Below are 26,440 nucleotides of genomic sequence, written 5' to 3' on the forward strand. Positions count from 1 at the left end.
TGCATAATTTCATATCAAAACTCTTTTTTAACAAACCATTGGCCGAGCTGCGAAAATTGAAGAAAGGTATTCAATGATCCCTCACAAAGATCCTTAGCAATAGTGATGCACTGATGCTCATAGAATAAACTAAAGATAGAAAAGGAAGAAATGTAGCCCATATAGACTTTCCTGTTTGTTTTATTTTAAAGTTAAAAAAATACTTTGTTATGCTTTTTAATTACAAAAACTAACGTTTTAATATAAATATACAACTTAGATTCATTAAAATGCAAATTTCTATTACATTTAACTGTTTTAATTTTTTTTATTAAACTTCAGAGAAAGAACCTTGAGTAAAATTTCATGCACGAGCGCTGCTTCTGATCATTGCATAACAAATTGCTTTGGCTATGGATAATGAGAGATATAATAACTCAGCCAGGCTGTCAAGTGAAAATCCCAACAGTTATGCACTATTATTTGCCTTGACATGAATCTAATGGTCCCTCCACTAACAATGGGGGAAATAGCCGAATAGGGAGTTCGACCAAAAAAATTGCAGAAGCTGAACAAATGTTCTCAAATAATGTAACATGCTAAATGATCTACTATGGTAGCCTAGTCATAGGGAGTTATCATTTTAGTCCATCAAATTATAAAGTACTATCAACTTAATTTCTAAAATTATTAAAATTTCGAAATAGTCTCTAAACTTGAAGATTGTCAATCAAGTTAGTCTAATCATGACTTTTAATCAACTAATGATGTAAGAGTGTTGATGTAGCACCTTAAGTTCCTTTTTGCTATCTCACGTTGGCCCATACATGGCAAAATTATACACATAAACCATGTTGGCAATTTTTTCATGCAATGTTCACCTTTAATTTTCCTCTTGTTAAAACACATTCATGGAATGCTAAAGAGGTAATGATAACGAGTGTTGTAGGACCATCTGCACAATCAAGTTAGAACAAAAAAGAGGTACAATTAGGAATTGGAGCGCATGCACAAGCTCGAGATCTAGAGTCAATGACTAGAAAAACAAGGCTCAGAATTTTGTGTTTTTGCAAGTATGGTTTGATAATAGTTATGCAAATTCTTCCTGGGATTAATTTGAGTTTTATAGGTTTAAATATATGCTCTTAAACCACATAGCAAAAATGCAAAATCACAAATTATATTTTTTTTCTTCTTTTTAATCAATGATCCTCTGGCCTACAGATGTATTGCAATTCCAACTTGTGTCTTTTCTGTTATGTCTTAATTGCACAAACAATCCTACATTGCTCAATGTCATTACCTTTATGTTGTCTTTCTTTAAACTTTGGTTTTGCATACTACGAAGTTTCAGGGACGTTTTGAACAAAAGGAGGAAAAAGATGAAAGAAGGTAAATGTTGCAAAAAAAATAATTAAAAATCAAAGTGGTCTTTAATCACGAGCAATGAGCACTAAATTTAATAATGGTCTTTAATTTCATGAACTATATGTAATCACTTCTCTTATTAGAAATTCAAATTTTGGCTCATTATTATGTGAGAAATTATCCCATTTTGTTAGAGTCAACCCCTTTGATGCACTCGTATGCGAAACATGAGATCAAACTCACTCCATATCCTTCTCAATATATTTTCTCTTTTATTCTGTTTATTTGTTAGATATGCTTGTCGAACAAAAAAAAAACTGTTAGATATTCCTGATATATAAAGTTATTCTCGAGCCTAATTAATCTGAGTTAAATTGAGCGGTTATACTGCTTTTTTCCCAAGACTTGAACTTTAAGTATTGTTTTAGAAGAGCCAAATTCTTCATCACTTTTGCTAATTAACATTAGTTTTTATTCCTTTCTTCAATTCTTTTATCCCAAGTGGACGCGTTGGATTGACTTTCCTAACTTGAGAGCACCGGCAATTTATACCTCGAGATTATGCTTATTCTCATGGCAAATTCAGGATTAAAGGTAGGCATATTCCACGAGTGATTAGTGGAAAACTTACATCACGGTTAGTCCTTTGGAAAAACCTTGGGTCAAAACATGGCAAGTCGTTGAAAGTATAAAAAGTAGAAAGTTGAAAGATGGGGCATAGGTGTACTATTGACAAACACGAATGAATTGCCTACTTACCCTTATTGGGAATATCAAGTAAAAGGCATATGCATATCTACTTGATATCACCAATCAAATAGTTGGAGGGGGGTGAGATAATAAAAGATTGTTACCAATTTATTACACTTTAGTCAAATATCTATATTTATTATTCATAATGTAGCAATACACTTTTTAGATGAGTGAGGGCACTGTCATGTGGAGAGAATTCCTGTGTACTTACTGGATCAAGTAAAGAAGTTTGTCTCACTTCAAGGAAGTGACAAAGATATGAATACAACATCAAGTTTTCGACAAGAGATTATGAAATGAGAGACTGAGGAAGAACTTTATATGGGTTGAGTATGTGATTGGGGTCCAGCAAATTCTTGATTGAAGCCATCACTTGTACCTGTCCAATTTCTTACTAGTTTAGACATTAAATTCACAAGTTTACATTCTCAAATGGAGAACTACAACTTGAGTCAATAATATACATACAGTTTCATGTGATTTGCTGTAGAAAATTTCGTTGGCTTTCATTAGTCCCAGGCCATGCTCCGCGCTAATGCTACCTCGGTGCTTAGATGTCCATTCATATACATAAGGTTCAATATGTGACAAAATCTGCAAATTTTAACGCTGATGATGTTATAAAAAGCATAATTTCATACCCAAACAGTTTTTTTTGAGTTTGCTTGAGCTACCTTGTCATCGTAATGAGAAGTAGAAATGTTTAAATGCAAATTACCATCTCCAAGGTGACCATATCCTATTACATTAGCTGTGTTACCTACAACTCAAAAATAAATAAATAAAATACAATATCATGTTTGCACGATTGTGATACAACAGATAGCACATATCTTCCATAAAAGCCTCATGTATGCATAGATTTTCTAAGACATAACTAAAGGAATTAAGCATATACTTGCTACATCCATTACGTCTGCTACTTTCTCATCTGAACTATACCACAAACTTAGGAAAACAAAAATATAATAAATAAATGGCAACGTTAGCCTGTTCCTTACCTAGTCTAGAGCGCATTTCTTCAACAAGATTGTACATGTGTTCAAGAGGTATTGATAAATCATACTTGTAAACAGCTCCTGCTCTCATCAATGCCTCTGGTATACCCTGAAATCATCAGATAACGTATAATACAACCGAATTCTTCAATAGTCATCTCATAGAAAAACAATTAAAAAATTACATATTAAACTGAAATTTTAATTACTGATGACAAATCATTGCTGAACAACAAACAGAAGAATAACTCCTATGAAAATTAGAAAATGAATCTAGATTCTACAGCTCAATAACTGTGATTCTGCCACTCAATATGTCCAATGATCAAACATTTAGTTAATTTTGTCCATGTCAATAATGGTCTACACTAAAAAAGCATCCACGAGAGTCAAATGACAACAGCTGAAATCAGAATAAATATGATCAATTTGGCTCATAAATATGAAAAATAAGAATATGAGCAATTTAGCAGGAAGTTCATACCGAGTAAAGAGTAAAAGAACGAAAAAACATACAAAGTTTGAATTGAAATCTTCTCTAGGGATGAAACAGCCAGTAGAGCCTTAGTAGTCAAGCAAGTGGATAATAAGGGCAAGTATATAACAATAACCTTGATGTGACATTGGTATAAAAATTCCAAAATGCAAGTGTATAGCCTATCTAGCTTGGTCAAGCTTGTTGATTTTTAAAAAACTGAAGTATGAATCCAGAAGAGGTTAAAATACTGACTACAAAAATTAGAAAACAAGCTAAGAGTAATGAGACCACTAATATGAAAACTGAAAAGCAAAGCATGGCAGGGATATCTGCTTAATTTTGAATAGAGATAAAGTATTTTTTCCTAAGAAAGATAATCACAGAGTGAAAAATGTCAACCTCACGTAGAAGCCAAAAAGACGATGCTTGGTTTATGTCTTGTGCAAGAACACCATCGGATATCAATTCATTCTCCATGGAGCCAAGTAGAAATGCTTCAAGCTTTTGCCTGGAGGTATCAAAATAAAATGTGACATCATATGTGAAGGGACTTATTACATGCTCAGAATTGATAACTGAAAAAAAGGAAAATAAGTCACATGTGAAGGGATTTAGTTACATGCTCAGAATTGATAACTAATAAAAGGAAAATAAGTTAAGGAACATGTTCAGGAAGATTTTAAGGCTCATACTTCATAGCATAGAATATTTCATTTGGATCAAACTTGGGATGCTGTAAGTGAAATAATGGAGGATGAGATATTTATAATAACAGTCCCCTTATCAGTTATTTATTAGACCCTGCAATTCATGTCTGCCACCCAACCCCTTAAAAAGTTGAAGTAGCTGGTGCAAATTTTTAACCCCAGCAGAAGCCCGAGATGAGAAGGAAAAAAATTCAGCATTAAACAAATCCATTAATGTACCAAATTCCACTAATCTCTGTTGAGGATGCTAAATTACAATTTAATTGGATGTATGTGATTGATCAAAAATCAGAACAGCAGAAGTCAATGTAATTTACTCTGCTAAAATGACAAACTACATCTAGTTAAAATGCAAGGACTTTATTCACACACAAAAATTGCAAGGACTTATTACTTGTCAGAAGATTCATCACTGCCTGTTGTCTCAATCAAAACATAAAAGTTATGCAATGACGGCAATGGATTTCGTGCACCTTCCATGTGATTTAAAACCTGTCAGAAATCCAATCAAAACAGGATGACTATGGCCCAACCAAGGGGAAAAGGAAAAAAAGAAATGAAGTTCTAATAATGTTCTCAATAGTAGGACCTAGGTTTTTATAGGAGTAACTTGTCTCAATCCAAAACAAACAAATAAATCTCAACTAAGAGAGCTGTTATGATTGATGAAAATTTTAAAAATTGCAATGATCAGATATTACTTACTAATTCATGTAAAGTTCATAATGAATTACATGACAACAAAGAGAACAGTTTGTAGGTCCTTTTGGGAAACCATAGATCAAAGTCAAGACTCGAGCTCCCAAAGCATGTTACTATGCCTGATTGTCTATATCATAATATCGGACAGAAATTCTTAATATGCTTTTTCATTAGTGTTTTACAGAGTGTACTTTACCTTTTGTTTATTTCAAACATTTGGGAAGTAGACGAGATTTTATCAATGGAATAAAATGAAAGTGGAAAAAGGAAATGCATGCATGAATTCCTACATAATGAATATGTGATCTTTAAGTGTTTTAGATGTTAAATCCAAAATAGCAGCAAAAACTAAAACTTTAATCAAAATAGAATTTCATCAATAAGACACACCATCAGTTTTATCTATGGTCTCTATGTTTCCACGTCTACCTTGTCAGTATAAAATCACTACAAGAGATGCAGTTTTAAATTTTCTAAATTGTCTACATCATTAAGTGATAATTATTATTCTGTTTGTTACCCCTGTGCCTAACATTTTACACTCACCTCACCATCAATGCTACTCCTTTTTCCGTGTAACACATTAATTCAGACTACAAGACATAAATACATGCACATGGACAGTCTGTCAGCTGTAGCCTCATCAATCTCTAAGATGCAGGATTGCTAAACTATCATTTGCACTCAAGTTAGTAATACCAAGCTTAAGTTAAACCAAACATAAAGTTAGATCAAGTTTTAGCATATGAGTATGCATCAAGACAACTTTAATGAACTTATAAGTAGCAATCATCACACACATTAATTTCATCACAAAGTATCACTTGAGGTTACCAAATTCATAGACTGGACATCCAGAAATTCAAATGCAGATAAAATCTCCCCAAGTTTCCCTTTTGCCTCCTGTAGCAATTTCTGATAAGAGGTACAGAAACAAAAGTAATCTGATAAGATGAATGCCTGTTTCATTCTGAAAACTAAAGGGGCAAGCATATTGGCACAAACTTTTCTAGTAAAATTGACTATCAACTGTAAGTATTTCACTGCACAAGAAAACATGACCTTGCAAATTTCAGATAATTTTTACTTTTTTAGCAGTATAAATTGTTAAAAATTCATAAACCAACACAAAAAGGGTACAATACATAAGTTTATATACGATTTCACCTAATTCATAACAGAATGTTCCTATATAGTTTAATATCTTATCATTTGAGACCTAGTTTCACCTTGCTTATTCAGAGTTACTTGTGGTTAGATGATGATAAGAAAATTAAAATGAATTTGAAAGACAAGGGCATGTTTAGTCTAAGAAAAGGTTTTCTGTTTTCATTTCATGTTTTCAAATGTATAGGAAATGGCAAAAATGACAAAAGGTTAATTTCACCATTTCCAGGAAAAATTATTGGAAAAAAAATAGTAAAAACAAAAAGACATTTATGTAATTATTTGCTAAAAAACACGAAATGAAAAAGAAAAAGAAAAAAGAAAACATATAATGCTTCCCAATCACTCTGTATAATATTATCAAAATCGTATATAGGGCAACCAATTTAGGTAACCCACAGAAGTGACTAAAGAAATCAATGCGTCACCAGAATAAAACAACAATTAGTTTAAGAAATTCATTAAGCAAAATATATTTGAAAATAGGAACATTGATCATACCTGGCAGCTGCTATAGTCTTTACAAGCAAGAAAAGCCACATTCACTGAAGATAACTTTGGTGGGGTAAGTATTGAAACCTTAGTAACAATTCCCAAGGAACCTTCACTTCCTACATCATTGGTAAGTTAATTTACAATCAGATTATATACTTGTTTCCGGGATTGAATTGTTGTTCACAACATACCTATAAATAGATGTTTCAAATCATAGCCAGTATTATCTTTGCGCAATGTCTTAAGCATGTCAAGTACAGTACCATTTGCCAGAACAGCTTCAACACCTGCCAGTCAATCAAAAGTTTGTTTCAGAATAAATTTAATAGAATTGAAAGAAAAATAGATTGAAGATGCCAAGTGTGCAATATATTGATCAATTCTGATGCTTTGATATCCCAACCTCAAAATGGTTCCACCTTTCAACTGGACTTCATTCTAGATTAGAAACAACTAAATGAATACAATCATGTTGCACTGATTATAGAAATATTAAATTCAGATGACGTAGAAAAACAAGTAAAAGTCAACCTGTTTGAATTGACAAGTTTAATGGGTCAAAATTATTTTCTTACCAAGTACACTTCCATGAAGCGATCCATAGCGAACAAGACGCAAACCACCAGCATTAGTTGAAACATTTCCACCAATCTGACAACTCCCTTTTGCACCTAAGTCTAGTGGCATAATAAATCTGAATGAAAAGTGTACATAATTTAAATACAGAAAGCATAATCAAAGTTATGAGTTTTATAACTTAAATGGACAAAGAAAGGGCAACTGATCATCTAAAATTTTCAAGACATAAGTTATGACACTGCGCTTGCACCAGCACTACTTAGAACTTCAAGAAGAGAACAAACCAAAGAGAAAACTTTTTTCTAATATTAATATGAGTTTGTTAAGCAGAGAACCAAAACCGAAACAGTTCTGTTTCAGAATTATTATAATTCATAATATGGAAGAAAAGTCAATTTCGGTATTATTGTTAATTCTTCTTCCAAAAGTAGCCAGCATAAAATTACCCAAATTTTAAAATAAAGATAATTACAGTTCTATGAAATTGATCCAAATTACAATAACTTTATAAAGTGAACAGGATTACCCTTCATTGTCCAGGAATGACATTATATTTTCCAATATGCACCCAGCTTCACATACCAATATTCCACTAACCTAAAAAAAGACATTGACAGAAACTTCAGAGTTAAGTATACAAACCTGCCATTTTAACGTTTGAATTGACTTTTATTCCATTGAGATAATTAATGAAAATTTTATGCAAATGGGTGTTGCAGAGTGACTAGCAGAATTAGATGTCGTTTGCCCTCAAGAGGAGAAACGGCTGCATTAAGATGTACTGCATATGGGTGTTTGTGAATGATAATTCACATAGTTTTGCTTAATTTTTATGCAGAAACTACTTTTCAGCTACAAGCTCTATCTGCAGCATCTTGATTATAAAGCTTTCTGAAAGCAAAATAAGCTACATTTTTTTTACAGAAAAAAGGCTAAAAGATAAGAAAGCACTAATCTGTCAATAAATCGATATAAGAAATATATTAATGATTCTATTTTTTATGTGCAAATGCAGTACAGTGCAAAACAAAAATAATACTAAGTTCACAAAACAATTAACAAAAATTCCAAACAGAACTAGAGACACCAAGATAAATACACAGGGAAGGAGGCAGCTCATAACTCATAACAAATGCAGTAAATGGTCTACCTTGTCGAAAGATATGATCTTATTCATAGAACTAAGACTAACAATCACCTGCGATATCAGATATAAGAAAACTATTAATAATCACATAATCATGAGTTTGTTTTCTAATATATTGAAGGTTGACCTCTTGTCACCCAAGAGAATGAATTAAAGGGTATACTTCATCAAAGACAGGCACACTTCCTCCTACAAGACCAGTATTTCCACCTTGGGGAACAACAGCCAAGTTTCTGGAGTTACAATATTTAAGAATCTGAGAAACCTGCAAAAGGAAACACAGAATAAAGCCAATTTCCAAATGCTACACTGAACCAAGGTCCTAAAGGGTAATTGTTCATTCAATTCAACAGAGGCAAACTAAATAATAATATAAAACAATAAAAGAACCTGATCAGCGGTCCTAGGTTGTAACAGGAGCTTACTGGAGCCTTTGTATTTATGCATCCAATCAGTGTTTGAAGTGACAAGCTTGTCCTCATCTTGAACAACATTTTTGGAACCCAATATACCCTCTAAGTATCGAACATCATCATCATTCAACTTTGAGAATCTGGGGTTCCTTTGAACCGACCCAGCCATAGAACCAAAACATTTGTGCCGAATTCCAACACCCCATTGTTTGGTTTCCGCGAAATTTCTTGAAGGATTGAAAAAAGACAAAACTTGACGATGATCCCCGCGAACAATATTGCTCGGTAACTGCGTGAATTTTTCATCAAAAGCTGTCCCCGAAGTTAACCGAGGACATGACGTTGCTGAAGGGAGAAGAGGTGAGTTCATTCGGCGATGGAAGAAGGGGATGAAGGAGCGTAAGAGGAATCTGCTATTGTGATTCGCCATTGTCTCAGGTTCAGCCTCGAACTTGTTAGGTAGCTTGCGATGAACAATAGCAGCTGAGGCACACAAAGTCAAGTTTGTTACGTTACGGTACTTTGGAATTGGATTGAAGATGATGGAAAGTGGAGGTTGTGTGTGTATTTTAGATGGTGTTAAACTAGGAGGTTCACTTGTTCTGAGTTCTGACACACTACACGTGCCAGGTACCATCTGAAGAACTGATAAATATGTGATAAAAAGAAAAAAAAGAAAGAATAACTGATGAATATTTAAGAAAGCTGTGATTTTAACGTTAGAAAGTATATAATTGTCACAGTAGTTTGTTTTCTATTTTTTTTTTAAATAACTAAATATATTTTGTCAATCAAATTAGTTAAATATGATTTAAGTGGTGATCTTAACATATATTTATACATCATCAAAATGACAGTAAATAATTAAATTTAAAAATTTGAACAAAGCAACTAATTTTTTTCTTAATTTCATTAACTAATAAGATAACTTTAGAAAATCATTAACTTGTAAATTAACTGTTATAAAATTGATCAAGTTTATAACAGAGTATGTTAACTCGCTTTATTTTAAATGAGATAAAATGATTGATTTGACCTACCAAAAAATTGTAACTCACCCAGCTTAGAAGTGAATTGATGGATTAAAGAATTGATTTATTAAATGACATGTTGACATATTTTAAACATGCAACTTATCATCCATTCCTATAATCTAATTTTATTCAGAGAATCATGTATGATTTAATAAGTATTAATGTCTTTAATTATGGACAATTGTTTAAATTAATCATTCACGAACTTAAAAATACATAAAATCTTAAATGTTGTCAAGTTGGTAATTTTTTTTTAATTTATATGAATTGAAAATAGTATATTAGGACTTTATAATAATTCACACCGATATATATTCTTTAATCAATTGAGCTAGATTTTCTAGATTAGACAAGTTTAAAAGGCGAATGAAATTTTAAAAACTATTTGGTTTCTACAAATCTTTCGGTGATTAAATTATCCACTTTTATATTTTTTCGAGGACAAAAAATAAAGATTTACTCTCTTATTATTTATTAAAATTATAAAACTAAAAAGTAAAAAAAGAAAAAAAAACTAACAATTTTTTACTAATATGAGAAAAACGAATCAAGTGAAATTAAGGATAAAAATAAAACAGGCATTCATTAAATCTATTAATAATTTTACCTTTTAATTCTTAAATTTAAAAACATCTTATTTTAGTTCTTTTACTTAATTTCTAATATCTTTTAGTCTTTATAATAGGTATTATTTTAATTTTTAGCCTTCATAACAAAGAACTAAAAAAAATTAAAAAAATTATATATGTAATGACTAAAATGAAATGTTTTTAAATATAAGAATTAAAAAAAAATCCTAACTATAATATAAGGAGTATTTGTTATTCTAAAATTACATGGTGATTTGCAAGTAGAAAGTGAGAATGTAAGGTGATAGGGCGAGAAATGCAAATGCAAAACTTTTCCATTGTGACCGCACGGACCCTATCTAGCTCTTAACAGCGGCAATTCAGTTCAGAACTCAGACAAACATGGCTTCCTCACTGTCTTCCGTTGTCAACCAACCTCACTTAGCTCAGCGCCTCAAGCTTCACCGTCCATCTTCTCTTACCACTCTCACAATTTTCTTCCACAAACACAAACACCAACACCAACACAATGCTTCATTTCCACACCCATATACGTCATCGCCTCGCTCACGCCCTCTCAATCTCATCATGGCATCCAGAACCCACTCTCCTTCCTACACTCTCCGCCGTCACTTCATCCCTCAAGCTACACTCACTGCTTCCGAAGCTCAACCCCGGTGAGTTTAAGTTTTCATTGCAATTGCGAACACCCCACACCTTTTTATTTTCATGGGCTTTAATGATTACATGATATTTGCTACAAAGTTTAGTTTTTGCTTTGTGGGTATTTTCTCATCGCCTCAGTTTCTATGAATTGAATCAAAAGACCACTTTTTTTTGTTACTTCTGCATTTTTGAATATTACTACTCGTGGCTTTTGGGAGAATGAATATGAGAATGTTCATGGGAAGACGCAAAATTCTTTTTTTTTCCCTTCTATATCATCATTGCAGAATTGCAAGTTTTAGATAGGATAGAGTAGGGTTTAGGGGATGAAATCTATTTACTCGTTATTTGTTTATTTATTTATTTTTATTTGTGCGGGTAGCCTTGTACCAGATACTGAAGTTCCTCCCACTGGTCGAATATATCATGAGACTTATGGATGTCAAATGAATGTTAATGATATGGAGATTGTTCTGTCTATAATGAAAAATGCTGGTTATGGTGAAATTGTGAGTGTTCCCGAGAGTGCAGAAATAATATTCATCAATACCTGTGCCATTAGAGACAATGCAGAGCAGAAGGTATGGCAGAGGCTTAATTACTTTTGGTTTCTTAAGAGGCATTGGAAGAGCAACGTTGCTACTGGAAGGTCGCAATCCATGCGCCCTCCAAAAGTGGTGGTTTTGGGATGTATGGCTGAGAGGTTAAAGGAGAAGATACTTGATTCAGACAAAATGGTTGATGTGGTTTGTGGGCCTGATGCTTACAGGGATTTGCCGCGATTACTGGAGGAGGTTGATTATGGTCAGAGAGGGATCAATACTCTCCTTTCACTCGAGGAGACTTATGCTGATATTAATCCAGTTCGAATCTCCAAGAACTCAGTTACTGCATTTGTCTCAGTGATGAGGGGTTGCAACAATATGTGTTCGTTTTGTATTGTACCTTTTACTAGAGGCAGAGAGCGATCACGCCCTGTGGAGTCAATTGTGAGAGAGGTAGCAGAGCTTTGGAAAGAGGGTGTTAAGGAAGTAATGCTTCTTGGCCAGAATGTGAACAGCTACAATGATGCATCTGGAATTGAGAGAGAGGTTGAATCAGGGTCCAATTGGAAACTTAGTGAAGGATTTTCCAGCATGGCTAAGGTCAAGAATATGGGTTTAAGGTTCTCTGATCTACTGGATCGATTGTCCTCAGAATTTCCTGAGATGCGATTCAGATTCACGTCTCCACACCCTAAAGATTTTCCTGATGATTTGCTTTATCTAATGCGAGAAAGACATAATATATGCAAATTGATACATTTACCTGCTCAAACTGGAAGTAGCACAGTGCTTGAGAGAATGAGAAGAGGATATACACGAGAGGCTTACTTGGATCTTGTGCAAAAAATTCGGAGTATTATTCCAGATGTGGCTTTGAGCAGTGATTTCATTTGTGGTAATACGTTTTTTAAATTTCTTTCTCCTTGTCCTTTTTCCTTTCCTTTGTTATTCATTAATTTGGCATTCTACAATTGTAGCGCCTTAATTTCAACTAACAAGGGCTGGGGCTTCACATTTATAGTTTCGTTTATTTTAGAATCATGTTGTACATATTCTCAAGCTGAGTCAACTTCAGAATACACAATCTACTTGTTTATAATAAACCCATCTTGTGCACATATTCTGTAGGTGTAAATTTTGCATTTCTGAAATTATTGAACACTTCAATAATTTTTCACAACAAAATGAAATGGATGAATAAAATCTTTATTTGCTAATGTCATTGTCAATTTTTTGTTTGTTTTAGAATACAAAGTTTACTTGTTTTTTTAAAATAAATTTATCTAGTATACATCTCCTAGAGGTGTAAATTTTGCATCTCTGAAATTATTGCACACTTATTCAATAATTTTTCACAATAAAATAAAAAGGATCCATAAAATCTTTATGTGCAAACATTATTGTCAAGTTTTTTGTTTGTGTTATTGAGGAATAACATAATATCAGTATTGACATATCGTATAAGCAAAATGTTTATTTTGTTGGAAGTATTGATGGTGTATCACATGGCTTTTAGCCCCATGAAAAGAGGTAGAGGGAGACTAACAAGGATATTAGATGAAATTGTTAAAAAGGAACTCATGGTGAGTAATATCCTTGAGAATTTGGTTTTTAATTGAGTCCAACTTTGTTGTCATACATGAATCTGATCTTACCTAGTATGATATGACCATTATTGTTGTTGTATTGATGGTGTATGAACTCGGTGACTATTTAATATTTATCTATGAAGTCATAGTTCCTAAAACCTAGTTATTACGCAGTTTTTCTTTGCCACACCAATATTTTACTGTATAAGCAACTTGCCTCTGCTTGCAATCTTTAATGTTTGCAATGCTAACAGGATTTTGTGGAGAAACAGAGGAGGAGCATTCTGAGACGTTGACTCTAATAAAAGCTGTTGGTTATGATATGGCATTCTTGTTTGCTTATAGCATGAGGGAGAAAACTCATGCCCACAGAAATTATGTTGATGATGTTCCGGAGGAAATAAAGCAGAGAAGGCTAGCTGAACTTATTGAGACTTTCCGTGAGAGCACAGGACAGTGTTTTGACTCTCAGATTGGAACTACACAGCTTGTATTAGTCGAAGGACCCAATAAAAGAGCTCCAGATACTGAGCTTATGGGCAAGAGCGACAAGGGCCATCGAGTGTTGTTTGTCAATATGCCAATCCCAGACAGGGAAGACATTAATACAAAGCGAAATCCTGTGGTTGGTGATTATGTTGAAGTCCACATAACAAGATCTACGAGGGCGTCACTCTTTGGTGAAGCACTTGCTATAACTAAACTGACTTCGTTTGACAATAATCTGGATAAAGAAGCTGCTGCATGCAGCATGTAATCTTGTAGCATCCATTGGTTGTCATGGCAATTTTTGGATATAGTTATTCATAAATCGCTGTTTCCCTTGTTTGGCTGACTGCACAACATGGCAACACATTTTATGGGAGAAGCCACTGCAAGGGAGTGAGATTTTGCATTTACCAGGGACTTGTCAGCGAGATCAAGATTGTGTATTCTTTGTTAATCCTCTCTTCACATTAAAAGGGTTCGAGTCTGCATTATGATACACTATGGATTACTGAGAATCCCATTGGCAACCTGCAATGCAACATGAAAATCAAATAGCCGCAGAAAGGATTGTTCTGTTCTGATTTTTTACCGTTTAATAACGGTTAAGTGTGTTTTGATGAGGTAGAATGTGGCTTTTGGCTCATCACATTTCCAGTTTAAATAGAACATCACAGGTCTTACGAGTCTATTGTCATCATTCATCAAAATTATCCTTGTTAGTAGTATTTTTCTTTGCTCTCTGGATACCTGTCCCTATGTTATGTTTTGGAGCAGCACAGGGAAAGTGATTTAAGTGCATGTTTGGTTGCGCGTGGAGAGACAATCCGCGTAAAAAATGTGGAAATCTGGAAGCGATAAACACTTGTGGCACTGTAAACGTGAAAAGTTAATTGTCTTCATCACACCACAAAAGTGACAAAACTAAACACACTATAAATGTTATAGGAGTAGGGAGTGACAAAACTAAACACACTATAAATGTTATAGGAGTAGGGAGGCAGTCGCTAGGACAATAATAAACACTAGCATGGCATCCACCTTTATCATTTAATTTGTATTCATAAATTTTCTTGTTACATAATTACATTCCACAATTCTCTCTGGAAGGCGTAGAATGAATTTAAATACAATGTGGTGTCTGCAAATGCTACTAGATGTCAAGCTGATTGTGTTCCCTGACCTCGAAATGGTGACCAAACATAAGTGTGCAAGTGCAAAATGACTTGAGTTGTCAAAAGATCAGAATCTTTATTTTTATTGGTTGAATTTCCATTGGAACACGTGTCATAATAATTTCATCTGCAAATCAAGCATACATTGGTAATTGGAATATCATTTGGGAATTAAAACGATGATTCAATGTTGGGTCTGATGCCTGTGACTACACTTACTATGGCTCGTCCATACTGCACTAGCACGGTCAATTGTGCATAGCATTAGCAGTAGCATTGAAACCATTAATAAAAGCAATGTCAAATACAGAACACTGGCTAGAAAAACCTTCCCACCCACCCCCGGTTCACATGAATTAATAATCGGACCACTTGATATTTTCTGGCTCAACCAACCATACATTAAGAATCACTATTCAGCTTTCAAAGAAAAGACTTGAAAATTCATGTTGTTGGGTCAAAAGTGTTTGAAAGAAGAGAGTGCAAAGACAGTTTTGTATGCATAATTATGGTGCATGAAAAAATGGGAGAGATAGAAACGCGGGAGAGTGGTGTGGTGTTGGTGAAGACTGTGTAGTACCGAGGAATGATGCAGACTAGACGAAAGCACCTACACTGTGAGTCCACAATGGAAAAGTGGAAGAAGGAAAAGACGTTAACGAGTTCGGCACCGTTTTTTCATTGGGCCATAAGTTTTCTCTCACATGCACACTTGCAGGCTAGTGTAGTGGTGCACTGCGTGATAGTAGAGTGTAGAGACACAACCCGAGGTTGTCTTTCTGTTCTGGCTCCATTTCTTCTTAACAAACAGTCTTAATGCACACATTAACAATTTTATAACTTAAATAGTTGTAATTAATTTTTCTATGTATACACTTTAGTTCTGACACCTTAACAGCTAAGAAAGATATGGGATGGAAAAATAATGCATTGCATTGTGATTGTGCATTATTCTTTTCTCGCGGTGTGATAATGTGCATCTGCCACAAAACTGAGCCCAGCACCCACTAATATACGATTAGACATTTCATTGCCACTCCTTTACATTCTTTCAACTACTGCTAGCATTCCAAACCATAATAATAACTAGAGTGAAGACGAAAGTAATAGATTGGAAATAAAAAAGGTTAACTTGTTTGTTAAAGGGGAAAATGAGGGAGAATAGAAATTTAAAATTATAGGTCCCCTGGTTATTTCTATTAAAAAATATTATTCAATAATTCAAATATAAAGTATAAACTCTAGAGAAGAGAAAAAGGATTTGTATGTTGCATTTACAAAATATTACAAAGTCACTAAGATATCTTACAAGAGCAGTATTTAAATTGTAAATTCAGTTGTAACTAAGATCTAACTAGAGCTAACTGCTAGCTGACTACAATTATAAAACTAACCAGAGTTAGTTACTCATATACGCTTATATCCCCTGCAAACTCAATGGAACTAAAAAACCAAAGGATCTCAGCTACATTGAGTTTGGAACTCAAATAGGTAAATCTAGTAGGAAACAAGGACTTGGTAAGTAGATTTACCCATTGGTCTGTCCCAGGGGGATATTCTGAACCACTAGTTTCTTGGTGAGGATCTCTTGTTAAGTTAATTAAATATAACAATAAACTTCAACCCTAAACTCTTAAACTTAGATGTCATATTTTTTTTGGTCCATAGTGGTAGTTACAAGGTTTGAAATTAAAATTTGGGCCAGTAGACTCACCTTAGGTTAATTTAAATGTAAAGTGCTAGCATTCTTTATCATTGGTGATGGTAAAGGGATAAGGTAGGCACAAGTAATACTCATCAACTAGAACTATCAAATGGGCTGACCCAACCTGACTGGACCCAATGAGTTAAATGTTGAAAATGGATTTGTTTGGCCTAATCCGAAATTTTCATAGGTCATATTTTTCTTGCCCTATGGAATGAGGTCAAATTGACCTATTTATCTATCTTTAAATTTATACTAATGTTATAATGAAAAATAAAAATAAAATATTAGGCCAAATAGGTTTAATAGTGTCTAGGTCAAGAATTTTCAGGTTTGTTGAACTTGTTAAACCGAATCAAATTGACTCGGTTCCTATTAGGCCAACCTTTTTATAACCCAACTTGACTTGACCTACCAGTTCATCAAGTCAAGTCTGCCCATCCAGACTAGCCAATTTTGACAATTCTACTACCTGCTACTTGTCCTATATGTGGATACTCATTAAGTGAATTTTTTCTAATTTCCACGAATTCAACAAGTATGCATGGATATTTACTAAAACAAAAAATAGTTTACAAAATGCACCCAACTTTGACTTTATCATTATTTCTATCTTAATTACTTATTATATTTCATAATTATTATCATTTTAGTTTTTTTTTTTAAAAAAACTGATAAAAGAATATCAAATTTATAAAATTAATCATATAATCATTATTTTTTTTCTGTTATTTGTCATGAAGGACTTGTTTTCCTTCTAACACACAGTAGTAATCTATATTTATACTCTATAGTATATATACCAAAATGATTTCAAAAAGAAAATTTTCACAAAAACGATTTCTAAAAGGAAAGTTTACAAATGTCATTCTCCAAAGTTCTTAACAATTTTTTGTTAACTTATAAATTTTAAAAATGATTTACACGTTTGCTTTTTATTAATATTTAATGAAAAAAAATGAAATCAAATTGCTCTTAAAATTTGTATCCGATATGAAGATTTAATGCAAAAAAGAATCATATCAATCTAATATTAAAAAAAAGGTATCATCTCATTGCTCTTAACTCAAATGTGTATCCGATCTCAAGATTTAATGCAAAAAATTGTCAAATCAATCAGATATTAAAAAAAAGTGAAATCAAATCGCTCTGAAATTTTTAATCTATGGTATTAAGATTTAATGCAAAAAATAATCATATACATCTGATATTAAAAAAGTGATATCTCATTGGTCTAAAAATTTGTATCCGATATCAATATTTAATGGAAAAAAACAATTTGATATTCCTTTTCCTATTTTTTTTTTAAATATGTGATTTTAATTTTTCTTCTTTGAAATTGCTCCCCACTTTCTATACACCTAATTTTTAGTCTTTTATTTTTTAATTAAAACATTTTATCTTCAATTTTTAAAAAACATTTTATTTTAGACCTGTGACCAATTTCAAATGTTGATCATGTATTTTTTAATTTTTTATATATAATATAAATTTATCAGCAATCAAATAATTTAAAAAAATTATCACGTGATTATTAAATTGATAGTACACAATCAACATTTAAAATTGGTCATAAAAATTAAAATTGTAAAATTTTAAAAGTGAAAAATGAAATATTTCATTTAAAAAATAGACAAATTAAAATTACGAATTTGAGAAAATAAAGAAATAAAAAATACATTTTAGTCTTTTAAAAATCATAATCAACTAAATGTCTAATCAACTATTTATAGTGGACACCAATAATTAATAGCTAAAATTTTTATACTTTACAATATATGATTAAAATAAATTAGCTTTGTTAATAGTAAATAATTCCTATTTTAATATGTCATGTGTGATTTTAAATTGTTTAAAATTAAAAAAAAAATATTTATATAAGTATATATTGTTTGAGTTGCTTAATTTTGTATTAAATATATCAGAAATAAATACAATATTTACAAGTTAAACAACTTATTAATAGAAATATCCATTAGAAAGAAAATTAATTAAATTAGTTAAGATTAAAGTGACAAAAATTAAATTACTTATATCAAAACCACTGGAGATGCTTTAACACAAATTTTTAGAAAAAATTACATATTTAAAATATTTAATAAAACACTCGCATGAACATTCTAGTTACAAATTTTATTTATTTTAAGTACAGCATCAAATATTATAACCAATTTTCTTAATTTTCCAAATCTGAATATTTTATGGTATAAAAACAATAAATTAATTAAAAAATAAATTAATGTGTTTTTGGTCAACAATAAATTAATGTTTTTGAAAAGAAAAAGAAAATCACTGGGTCATGATCTAGCCTTCTAGGGCCAGAAAAAAGCATAAGAGAGAGAAAAGTAAGGTAGCAATGGCATGGGTGGGTTGAACATGCGGGTAATATCTGTCTGAATTGAGTGAAGACAAGAAACGAGGGTGGCGCATTAGGTGAACCCAATATGGCCATCTCAATAAATGATTGTTTCGGAGCCCTAGATCTTCACAATCTCCCTTCTCAATATATATCTTTCCACACTCAACTCTCATTTATAACTCTTCAAAGGGAAGGACAAAAAATAAGTTTCTCCCTTGTGACTTACTATCAAACATTTAACATTTCTTTCTCTCTCTATATATATGTATATATTATACCCTTTCCTCTCTTTCTCTTTCACCCAAACAATACAGTGATCAAGTACAATAAACCACCTGCATGAACTGAAAACCGACAACAAGTCATCACTGATCAGCCAGCTCTTGGTAGTGCCATAACTCACAACAAAGATTTGGGTGTTTTTTTTTAAAGGTATGGAATGGATCATATGTGTTTGTGTTGTGATGGGCATGTTGTTCATAATGAATCGGTGGATTCTATGTGGCAAGAATGATGAGAAAACAGTGGCAAAGGGCAAAGTTCCAAAAGGGAACTCCGGTTGGCCTTTACTCGGAGAGACCCTTGATTTCATTGCTTCTGGCTACACCTCAACCCCTGTCAGTTTCTTGGAAAAGCGCAAGTCTTTGTAAGCTTCTATCCCCCATTATATTCCCCTCCACGCATGGATATGGATCATTTTGATTAGTGCTTCTCATTGCTTTTTCTATTCTCATCCTTTCATTTCCATGAAGCCAATGACATGCATGCCTATCTAATATGCATTCAAAATTCCTAATAGTTTTTTTGTTTTTTACTTTTTTTTTCTTTTCCTCTTTATACTCTCCACAGAGACGGCTACATCATTGATGCATTGCACATAAATGAATTTCCTCACTCATTTGCCAATTTACGAAACTGAAGTGTGAATGTTATTTGGAATGATATTATATACAGATATATGTAATAACACAAAAATTAATCAAAACCGCCAAAAGATTTTGTTATCCACCGTAGCCATATCTTGTCTATTCCTTGTGATGGCCCAATTTCTTAAGATGTCTATGGTCCTTTGCGATATTCGCATGTGTTGATGACAATTTTGTCCTCGTGGTCCACATGTTAGATAACGACTATTGGTTCAAGTGATAGTGATGGAGTATTATTTGCCTTAATTAAGATTTTGGATTTGAGTTGCTTCTGGGAGAATTTTGTCCCATAATCCATTGTTGCTTCCATGGCAATAGAGAATTGAGAGGAATGAAATGGAGAAAAAGGAAGATGAGATAAAAATAATAAAGGTTTTGTTTGATTTCTTCTTTTTTTTAAAACTTTTTTATTTTAAAAACTGCGTTTTAGAATATTTTCACGCTATTTGTAATTGATTTTTCATTCAAAAACTATAAATTTAAAAATTATTTCCAAAACTAGTATTTAAAAAAAACAATATTGAGAGATATTTTCTCATTTTCTCTAATTCTGTTTTCTTTAAATGTTCAAATGATAACTTTTAGGGTGTGTTTCGAACTGTAGAGAGAAAGTGAAATGAGAAAAGAGAAAAAAAAAATCAAATTTTAATTGAAAAAAAAAATTGAAGGAAAGAAAATTTTGAACTTTTACTTCTATAGATGACGTACAACTTTTCTTTAGCTCCCTCATTCTTTCATTTTTCTCTCCAATTAATCAAAAGAAAATACATCATTAATCATGTTTTCTTTCCTCTCCACTTTCCTTCTTCCCAATTAAACATACCATTAGAAAACATAAATATACTTTAGGGAATAAACCATTATAAATAGCTTAGGAGACAAACAAATTTTAGAAAATAGAGTCTTTTTTTTAAAACAACATTTAACGAAACAAGGCCTAAATTTTTACTATTTGTGTAGGAGAGAAGTTTTCTATGAAACTTACAAGAAAAACTCTTCCCTAAATTAGCATGAAATGGCAAGGGGGAAATGATCTCTTTGTTTCATTTTTTATTTTAGTTTCTTAAAAAAATAGCATTTTATAACAAAAATAAATAATTTTTATGTTAAAAAAATCATTTTTAGGTTTAAATTAATTAGTAAAGAAACTATTTGCGCATGAGTATTTCTTTTTGTTCTTTCTTTTCACTCATCTAAACAAGAATATATTTTTTTTACTTCTTTTCTTTTTATTTCTATTCACCTGCATATTTTTTTCTACTTTATTTCTCTATTGTTTCTATTTTTCATATTTCTTTCCTTTTTATTTCTCTTTTTTTTTTCCTATTAGATTAAATGAATCTAGTCCACTCAATTCAGAAGAATTAGTCTTCGATTCAATTTATTTTGGGAAAAAAATATTTTTTTAAGGTTTTTGACTACTTTTAAAAACTAAGTAGTATTTTCCAAAAGAAAAAAACGGTTATTATCAAACATCCACTTATATAGGGAAAGAATATTTAGTTTTCAAAATTTATTTACTTTGCAGTTTTGTAGTTTTGAAACGATTTTTTTCTTTCTCTTTTCTAATAGTTTTGTAGTTTTGAATGTTACTACTAACTTCTATTTATGATGTTCCACTTATCTAATTAACACACTAGCGATATACTACTAGTTGGGTATGGCATATGTGCACGGTGAGCAGAAATGAAAGATAAAAGCTAGTTTGACGCGTTTCACTCTATGTAGCTAGCAAGGTGAAACAAAGAAGATACTTGAAATTAATGTCAACAATAAATTAACAATGCCATAACTGTTTAGAAGAGTCATGCGCCCTTTCAATAATCAAAAGTGATTCGAAAGGGTGTTCAACCTATAATGAAACAGGATCTGCAGGTTCCTTAAACCTTTTTTTCTTAAAAAAAATTGCAAGTGAAACACAAAAATATATTTATTTGATGCAAATTACAATATTTTATAAATTTAACCTGCTTAACTCAAACTTGAAAGGTGACTTTTAAACAGAATTAGTTATGACAAAATGTAATTAAACAGTGTGTTTGGAAAAACGTTAGAAGAAGATGTTAAACGTGAATCTCTAACGCAACTAATAGTGTTACTCTACTTTTACATCACTTTTAATGTAATTTTGCTCTAAATGTGGATCTTAGATGTGGAACCAAATACCTAATATTAAACCCTACATGGGATTAAAACAAGTTAAAGATCTCCTTACTCAGCGCATTTGCATTGCATGCTCCCCCGTGGTCCAATAATAAATATAGCCTCCCCCCTTGTCTTGTGGTCCTTCATCGATCATACACATTTTCAAAGAAGAAAGAGCAGACAAAGCCTGCTTCTGCAGTAACTACAACTAGCTATAGTAGATTGCCTCTTCAATTATGTGGAAGGGAATGAATAACGTACAGTCTCTATGCATGTGATACTGCATCTATACATATTCTAAGTCTTCCCTTAATAAATACAATAAAACTCAGATAAAGAAACACAGATTTATATTGTTAAACTATGTGAATAGGTACGGGAATGTGTTTAAGACATGCATTTTGGGAAGCAATGTGATAGTTTCCACTGACCCGGACGTGAACAAGGTGGTTCTGCAGAACCAAGCCAACAACTTCGTCCCCGCTTATCCAAAATCAATTAGAGAATTAATGGGGGAACAATCCATACTCAAAATGAACGGGACCATGCATAAGAAAGTGCACACACTCATCGCAGGGTTCCTACGATCCCCACAACTCAAAGCTCGAATCACCAGAGACATTGAGCACGCTGTCAAACAATGCTTCGCTTCTTGGACGCCCCACCAACCAATCTATGTTCAAGATCAAGTCAAAAAGGTTTCTTCTCTCTTTTTCATTAATTTCTATCTCTTGCACTTCTTTCTTTTTCGTCCCTTTAATTACTTATTCTTTGTATATAATTAATCTCTCCTAATTGGCTTATATTTTTTCTCTTGAACTTTTTGTGCGTGCATGTATATCAGATTACATTTCCTGTTTTGATCAAAGTTCTGATGAGCGTTGGTCCTGGTGAAGATTTGGACTTCCTGTATAGAGAATTTGCAGAATTCATCAAAGGGTTGATTTGCTTACCACTCAAATTTCCAGGAACAAGACTATATAAATCCTTGAAGGTCCTACAAACTATACCTAACTATTTTATTGTTGTTATTGGTATTTTTTGAATTTTTATAAATTAAACAATATATACAATACCATTCAATCACAGAATATCATATACGGTAAATTTATTTAATTTTACAATAACTACATAGTCACACAAGAGATGGGTGTTTTTTTATCGATTGACAATTTAAATTTTTTTTACTAACAATATATGCCTATCATACATTCTTTTATACTTTAAACCTAGTATGTGTGTGTATATATATATATTGCTGAATAACCTACTATATATTTATATAAGCTAAAGGAAATGTATTCTCTTGAATAGTTTGTAATTTTATATGAAATAAATATTTTTTAATAAACTTTTATTTTTGTCATGTACTAATTTTGAGTTTTGCAGGCTAAAGATAGGATGGTGAAGATGGTGAGGAAGATAGTAGAGGAGAGGAAGAAGCAACTGAAAGATTATAATGCAGATGATCATGGTGATGCAGCAGTGAATGATGTGGTGGACGTACTATTAAGGGATAAGGTTGACTCGAACTCTAGCTCACGTTTGACTCCAGAAATGATAAGCCAAAACATAATAGAGATGATGATACCGGGGGAGGAAACTCTTCCTACGGCCATGACCATGGCCCTTAAGTTCCTCAGTGACTCCCCTCTCGCTGTATCCAAACTTCAGGTACATTCAAAACTTATGGAACGGATTTATTTTAAAACAAATAAATATGGACAATGACCATCCCACAACAATGGAAGTTTTAACCAAAATGTTGTTGATGATACAATTAAACACATATACACTCAGATAAAATAAATAGAAAAATTAAATAAAAGTGTTTTCAATCAAGTAATATTATACTGTAGTTTTTATAAGTATTAAGTAGTTTTATATAATCTGTAAAAAGAAAAATAGTTTTATATTATTATATATAAAGTAGTAAATACAGTTTAATGTTCTTAAAAAAAATTGTGGTTTCATATTTCAAAATTATGATGTAAAAGCTTTAACGATAGTAACAAGTTTAATTTTTATGTATTATTAGTGTAAATTGTTTTTGTATATATTGTTAGCCATTTATAAATCATTTTAAATATGATTGTTAAAATAATTATTGAAAAATCAACAATATTGTTAAAATAATTATTGAAAAATCAACAATATTGTCCTACATGACCATCATTGATTGGATGGGAGTGTAAACAAAATTTAAATTTAAATTAAGTTCTTCACTGTTAAACTCATGGAGTACTATGATAGAATGAAGCTGAATGAAACAGCAAAACTGAAAATGAGGATGAATGAAAGAGTTTTACTTACCGAAAGGAACGGAAACAGTTGGTAGTTGCGATTGAGCATTGGGTTTAGGCCCCTTAAGGAGGAGTGATCCTCTGTGGTGTGGACCAACGATATGCCCTAGAAGTGTTTGACTTACTCTAAGAAGTCGCTTTCGAAAATAGCACTGTAAAACGCACACGAGGGAGTGTGGGGCTTACATGGTGTGTGTGTGTGCTTTCTGACCGTACGATATGTTGTTGGTATCATTTGAACTCAACGGTTGTAAAAATAGCTCCACTAATTGAATTTCTGCCTCCAAAGGACCCAACTATTGAGTGCGGAACATAGAGGTAATAAAGGTGTTGCTTTTGAAAAAATACTTGTTAAGTTGAACGGAATGTTTTTCCAAACACGTCCTTGGTTGTTTCATTGCAGTACAGCCATTATTCTTGTTTTTTTGTTTAAATATTCATAACAAATAACATATTAATGACAATTAGAATATAGTATTTTTTTAAACTTAAAGTGGTTAATCTATTAAAACTTTTGCATCTTAGTTTCTAAACTAAAAACCTTTTCACAACATTATAATCACTTTTTTTCTCTCTATGTATGTATATACTAGTATATGAGTGTCCATGAATAATTTTTCTTCTGTTTATGAATTCACGCACGATAACTCTGTCTGACTCCCTCTGACAATAATGTGAGTGAATCATCGTTTTCTATATAAAATAGAGCACCCATCACTTTTTCGAGGGTGCTGAGAACGAACCGACAATGAAAATTGATAGCCAATGTTTTCATGTACGGTATTTTCGAAGATTATTACAATAGTATTTCCATATTTCACATGACGTAACACTGACAAGTCTATTTTACATTCTGCTAAGCAAAGATTTCTGAAGTTTGTAAATTTACTCAAAGTATTTTGTCAATTAATTAAATTCACCTTCAAAGATGATTTTACATTTGGTCAAACTGATTTTATTTTATTTTGTTATCAGGAGGAGAACATGGAACTGAAGAGGCTGAAGACTAATTGCTCAGATGATTATGCATGGACTGATTACATGTCACTGCCATTTACTCAAAATGTGAGTCTCTAAAGTTATCTACCATATGCAAAATCAGCTGCCATTGATACATTATAATTTTTCAGTGTATATGACATTTTTGTTCATTGTTTTGTCCTTCACTTCCTAATTCTGAAAGGTAATCAGTGAAACTCTTAGAATGGCCAATATTGTCAATGGCATTTGGAGGAAATCCGTCAATGACATAGAAATTAAAGGTGAGTTCTTCATAAGAGGACACTGTATTTGGCCTCCTGTAATTAATGCATACAGAGAAAATACTTATGCAGTTTCACTATTCTGCATATCCAGGGTACCTAATTCCGAAACACTGGTGTGTTATGGCATCTCTTACTTCTGTTCACATGGATGGGAAGAACTATGAAAACCCTTTTAACTTTGATCCATGGAGATGGGAGGTAAACTTCTAAAGCTATATCGCATCAATTTTATTAAGGAATTAATAACAGTTATTCTAATGCTCTATGCTGTTGTAGAAAATTGGAATTGTGGCTGGTAACAATTGTTTTACCCCATTTGGCGGTGGACATAGACTATGCCCTGGATTAGAACTCTCCAGGCTAGAGCTATCTATTTTCCTTCACCACCTTGTTACAACTTACAGGTCATATAAATGTGACATATTTAATTGCTTGATTAATTATTTTTGAAGATGTTCACTTAATGATTTTAGTATGTAATTGATTTTAATTACCATGCAGATGGATCGCTGAGAAGGATGAAATTATCTACTTTCCAACTGTCAAGATGAAGAGGAAGCTCCCAATTAGTGTGCAACCCATTATCGCATGATTGGATTTAATTGTACAACACCAAGAAATTGGAAAGATATGTGTATGTGTTTGCTTACTTCAACCTAGACCTAGAGGGTAAATTATTGAAATTATGGACTGTAGGCACCGAAGGAGTAGATTGAGATAGAAAAGACTTCGAATAACGTTTCTGTGTACTGTTAATTATGAATTGAAGATATAGAGCATCGATAACTTTATTGAGCAAGTGCTTGTCAGCTCATGTATATAAGTTGTTTTTATAGTTAAAGAGAAAATAAAGTTATATTATTTAATTTTTGTATAACGAACGAGAT

At 32.3% G+C, this 26,440-nt stretch overlaps 3 protein-coding genes across 4 annotated transcripts; 2 read left to right on the forward strand and 1 right to left on the reverse strand.

The window, feature by feature from the left end:
* Positions 1 to 2,184: 2,184 nt before the first annotated feature.
* Positions 2,185 to 9,430, reverse strand: LOC114420153 (D-2-hydroxyglutarate dehydrogenase, mitochondrial). 2 transcript variants are annotated; one of them, XR_003668351.1, is made up of 14 exons: positions 8,764 to 9,430; positions 8,537 to 8,638; positions 8,377 to 8,424; positions 7,753 to 7,823; positions 7,223 to 7,341; positions 6,839 to 6,934; positions 6,654 to 6,763; positions 5,820 to 5,900; positions 4,678 to 4,775; positions 3,976 to 4,084; positions 3,102 to 3,207; positions 2,819 to 2,860; positions 2,569 to 2,694; positions 2,185 to 2,479 (listed from the first exon to the last, which is right to left on the reverse strand). XR_003668351.1 is itself a non-coding variant. In XM_028386033.1 (14 exons), the coding sequence occupies exons 1-14, from the start codon at positions 9,421 to 9,423 to the stop codon at positions 2,390 to 2,392; spliced, it is 1,902 nt and encodes a 633-aa protein (XP_028241834.1). In that variant the 5' UTR covers positions 9,424 to 9,430; the 3' UTR covers positions 2,185 to 2,389. The 2 variants fall into 2 exon arrangements, 1 of the variants encoding a protein (XP_028241834.1); XM_028386033.1 differs by having other exon boundaries at positions 2,775 to 2,860.
* A 1,240-nt stretch (positions 9,431 to 10,670) lies between these two features.
* Positions 10,671 to 14,420, forward strand: LOC114420164 (CDK5RAP1-like protein). The gene is made up of 3 exons (XM_028386048.1): positions 10,671 to 11,066; positions 11,438 to 12,495; positions 13,444 to 14,420. The coding sequence occupies exons 1-3, from the start codon at positions 10,792 to 10,794 to the stop codon at positions 13,944 to 13,946; spliced, it is 1,836 nt and encodes a 611-aa protein (XP_028241849.1). The 5' UTR covers positions 10,671 to 10,791; the 3' UTR covers positions 13,947 to 14,420.
* A 4,660-nt stretch (positions 14,421 to 19,080) lies between these two features.
* Positions 19,081 to 26,419, forward strand: LOC114420172 (3-epi-6-deoxocathasterone 23-monooxygenase CYP90C1-like). The gene is made up of 9 exons (XM_028386060.1): positions 19,081 to 19,560; positions 22,359 to 22,683; positions 22,830 to 22,979; positions 23,375 to 23,659; positions 25,264 to 25,353; positions 25,472 to 25,550; positions 25,645 to 25,751; positions 25,830 to 25,957; positions 26,055 to 26,419. The coding sequence occupies exons 1-9, from the start codon at positions 19,349 to 19,351 to the stop codon at positions 26,143 to 26,145; spliced, it is 1,467 nt and encodes a 488-aa protein (XP_028241861.1). The 5' UTR covers positions 19,081 to 19,348; the 3' UTR covers positions 26,146 to 26,419.
* The last annotated feature ends 21 nt before the right edge of the window (positions 26,420 to 26,440 follow it).

The sequence above is a fragment of the Glycine soja genome, chromosome 1, assembly GCF_004193775.1.
Source record: "Glycine soja cultivar W05 chromosome 1, ASM419377v2, whole genome shotgun sequence".
Taxonomy (NCBI): domain Eukaryota; kingdom Viridiplantae; phylum Streptophyta; class Magnoliopsida; order Fabales; family Fabaceae; genus Glycine; species Glycine soja.

Coding starts and splice junctions, on each gene's coding strand:
- LOC114420153 (XM_028386033.1), bottom strand. CDS start 9,423: ATGGTACCTGGCACGTGTAGTGTGTCAGAACTCAGAACAAGTGAACCT. Junction 8,639..8,763: donor AACCTAGGACCGCTGATCAG/GTTCTTTTATTG, acceptor TTCCTTTTGCAG/GTTTCTCAGATTCTTAAATA. Junction 6,935..7,222: donor GCTTCATGGAAGTGTACTTG/GTAAGAAAATAA, acceptor ATTGACTGGCAG/GTGTTGAAGCTGTTCTGGCA.
- LOC114420164 (XM_028386048.1), top strand. CDS start 10,792: ATGGCTTCCTCACTGTCTTCCGTTGTCAACCAACCTCACTTAGCTCAG. Junction 11,067..11,437: donor GCTTCCGAAGCTCAACCCCG/GTGAGTTTAAGT, acceptor TTGTGCGGGTAG/CCTTGTACCAGATACTGAAG. Junction 12,496..13,443: donor GAGCAGTGATTTCATTTGTG/GTAATACGTTTT, acceptor CAATGCTAACAG/GATTTTGTGGAGAAACAGAG.
- LOC114420172 (XM_028386060.1), top strand. CDS start 19,349: ATGGAATGGATCATATGTGTTTGTGTTGTGATGGGCATGTTGTTCATA. Junction 22,684..22,829: donor TTCAAGATCAAGTCAAAAAG/GTTTCTTCTCTC, acceptor CATGTATATCAG/ATTACATTTCCTGTTTTGAT. Junction 25,354..25,471: donor CACTGCCATTTACTCAAAAT/GTGAGTCTCTAA, acceptor TAATTCTGAAAG/GTAATCAGTGAAACTCTTAG.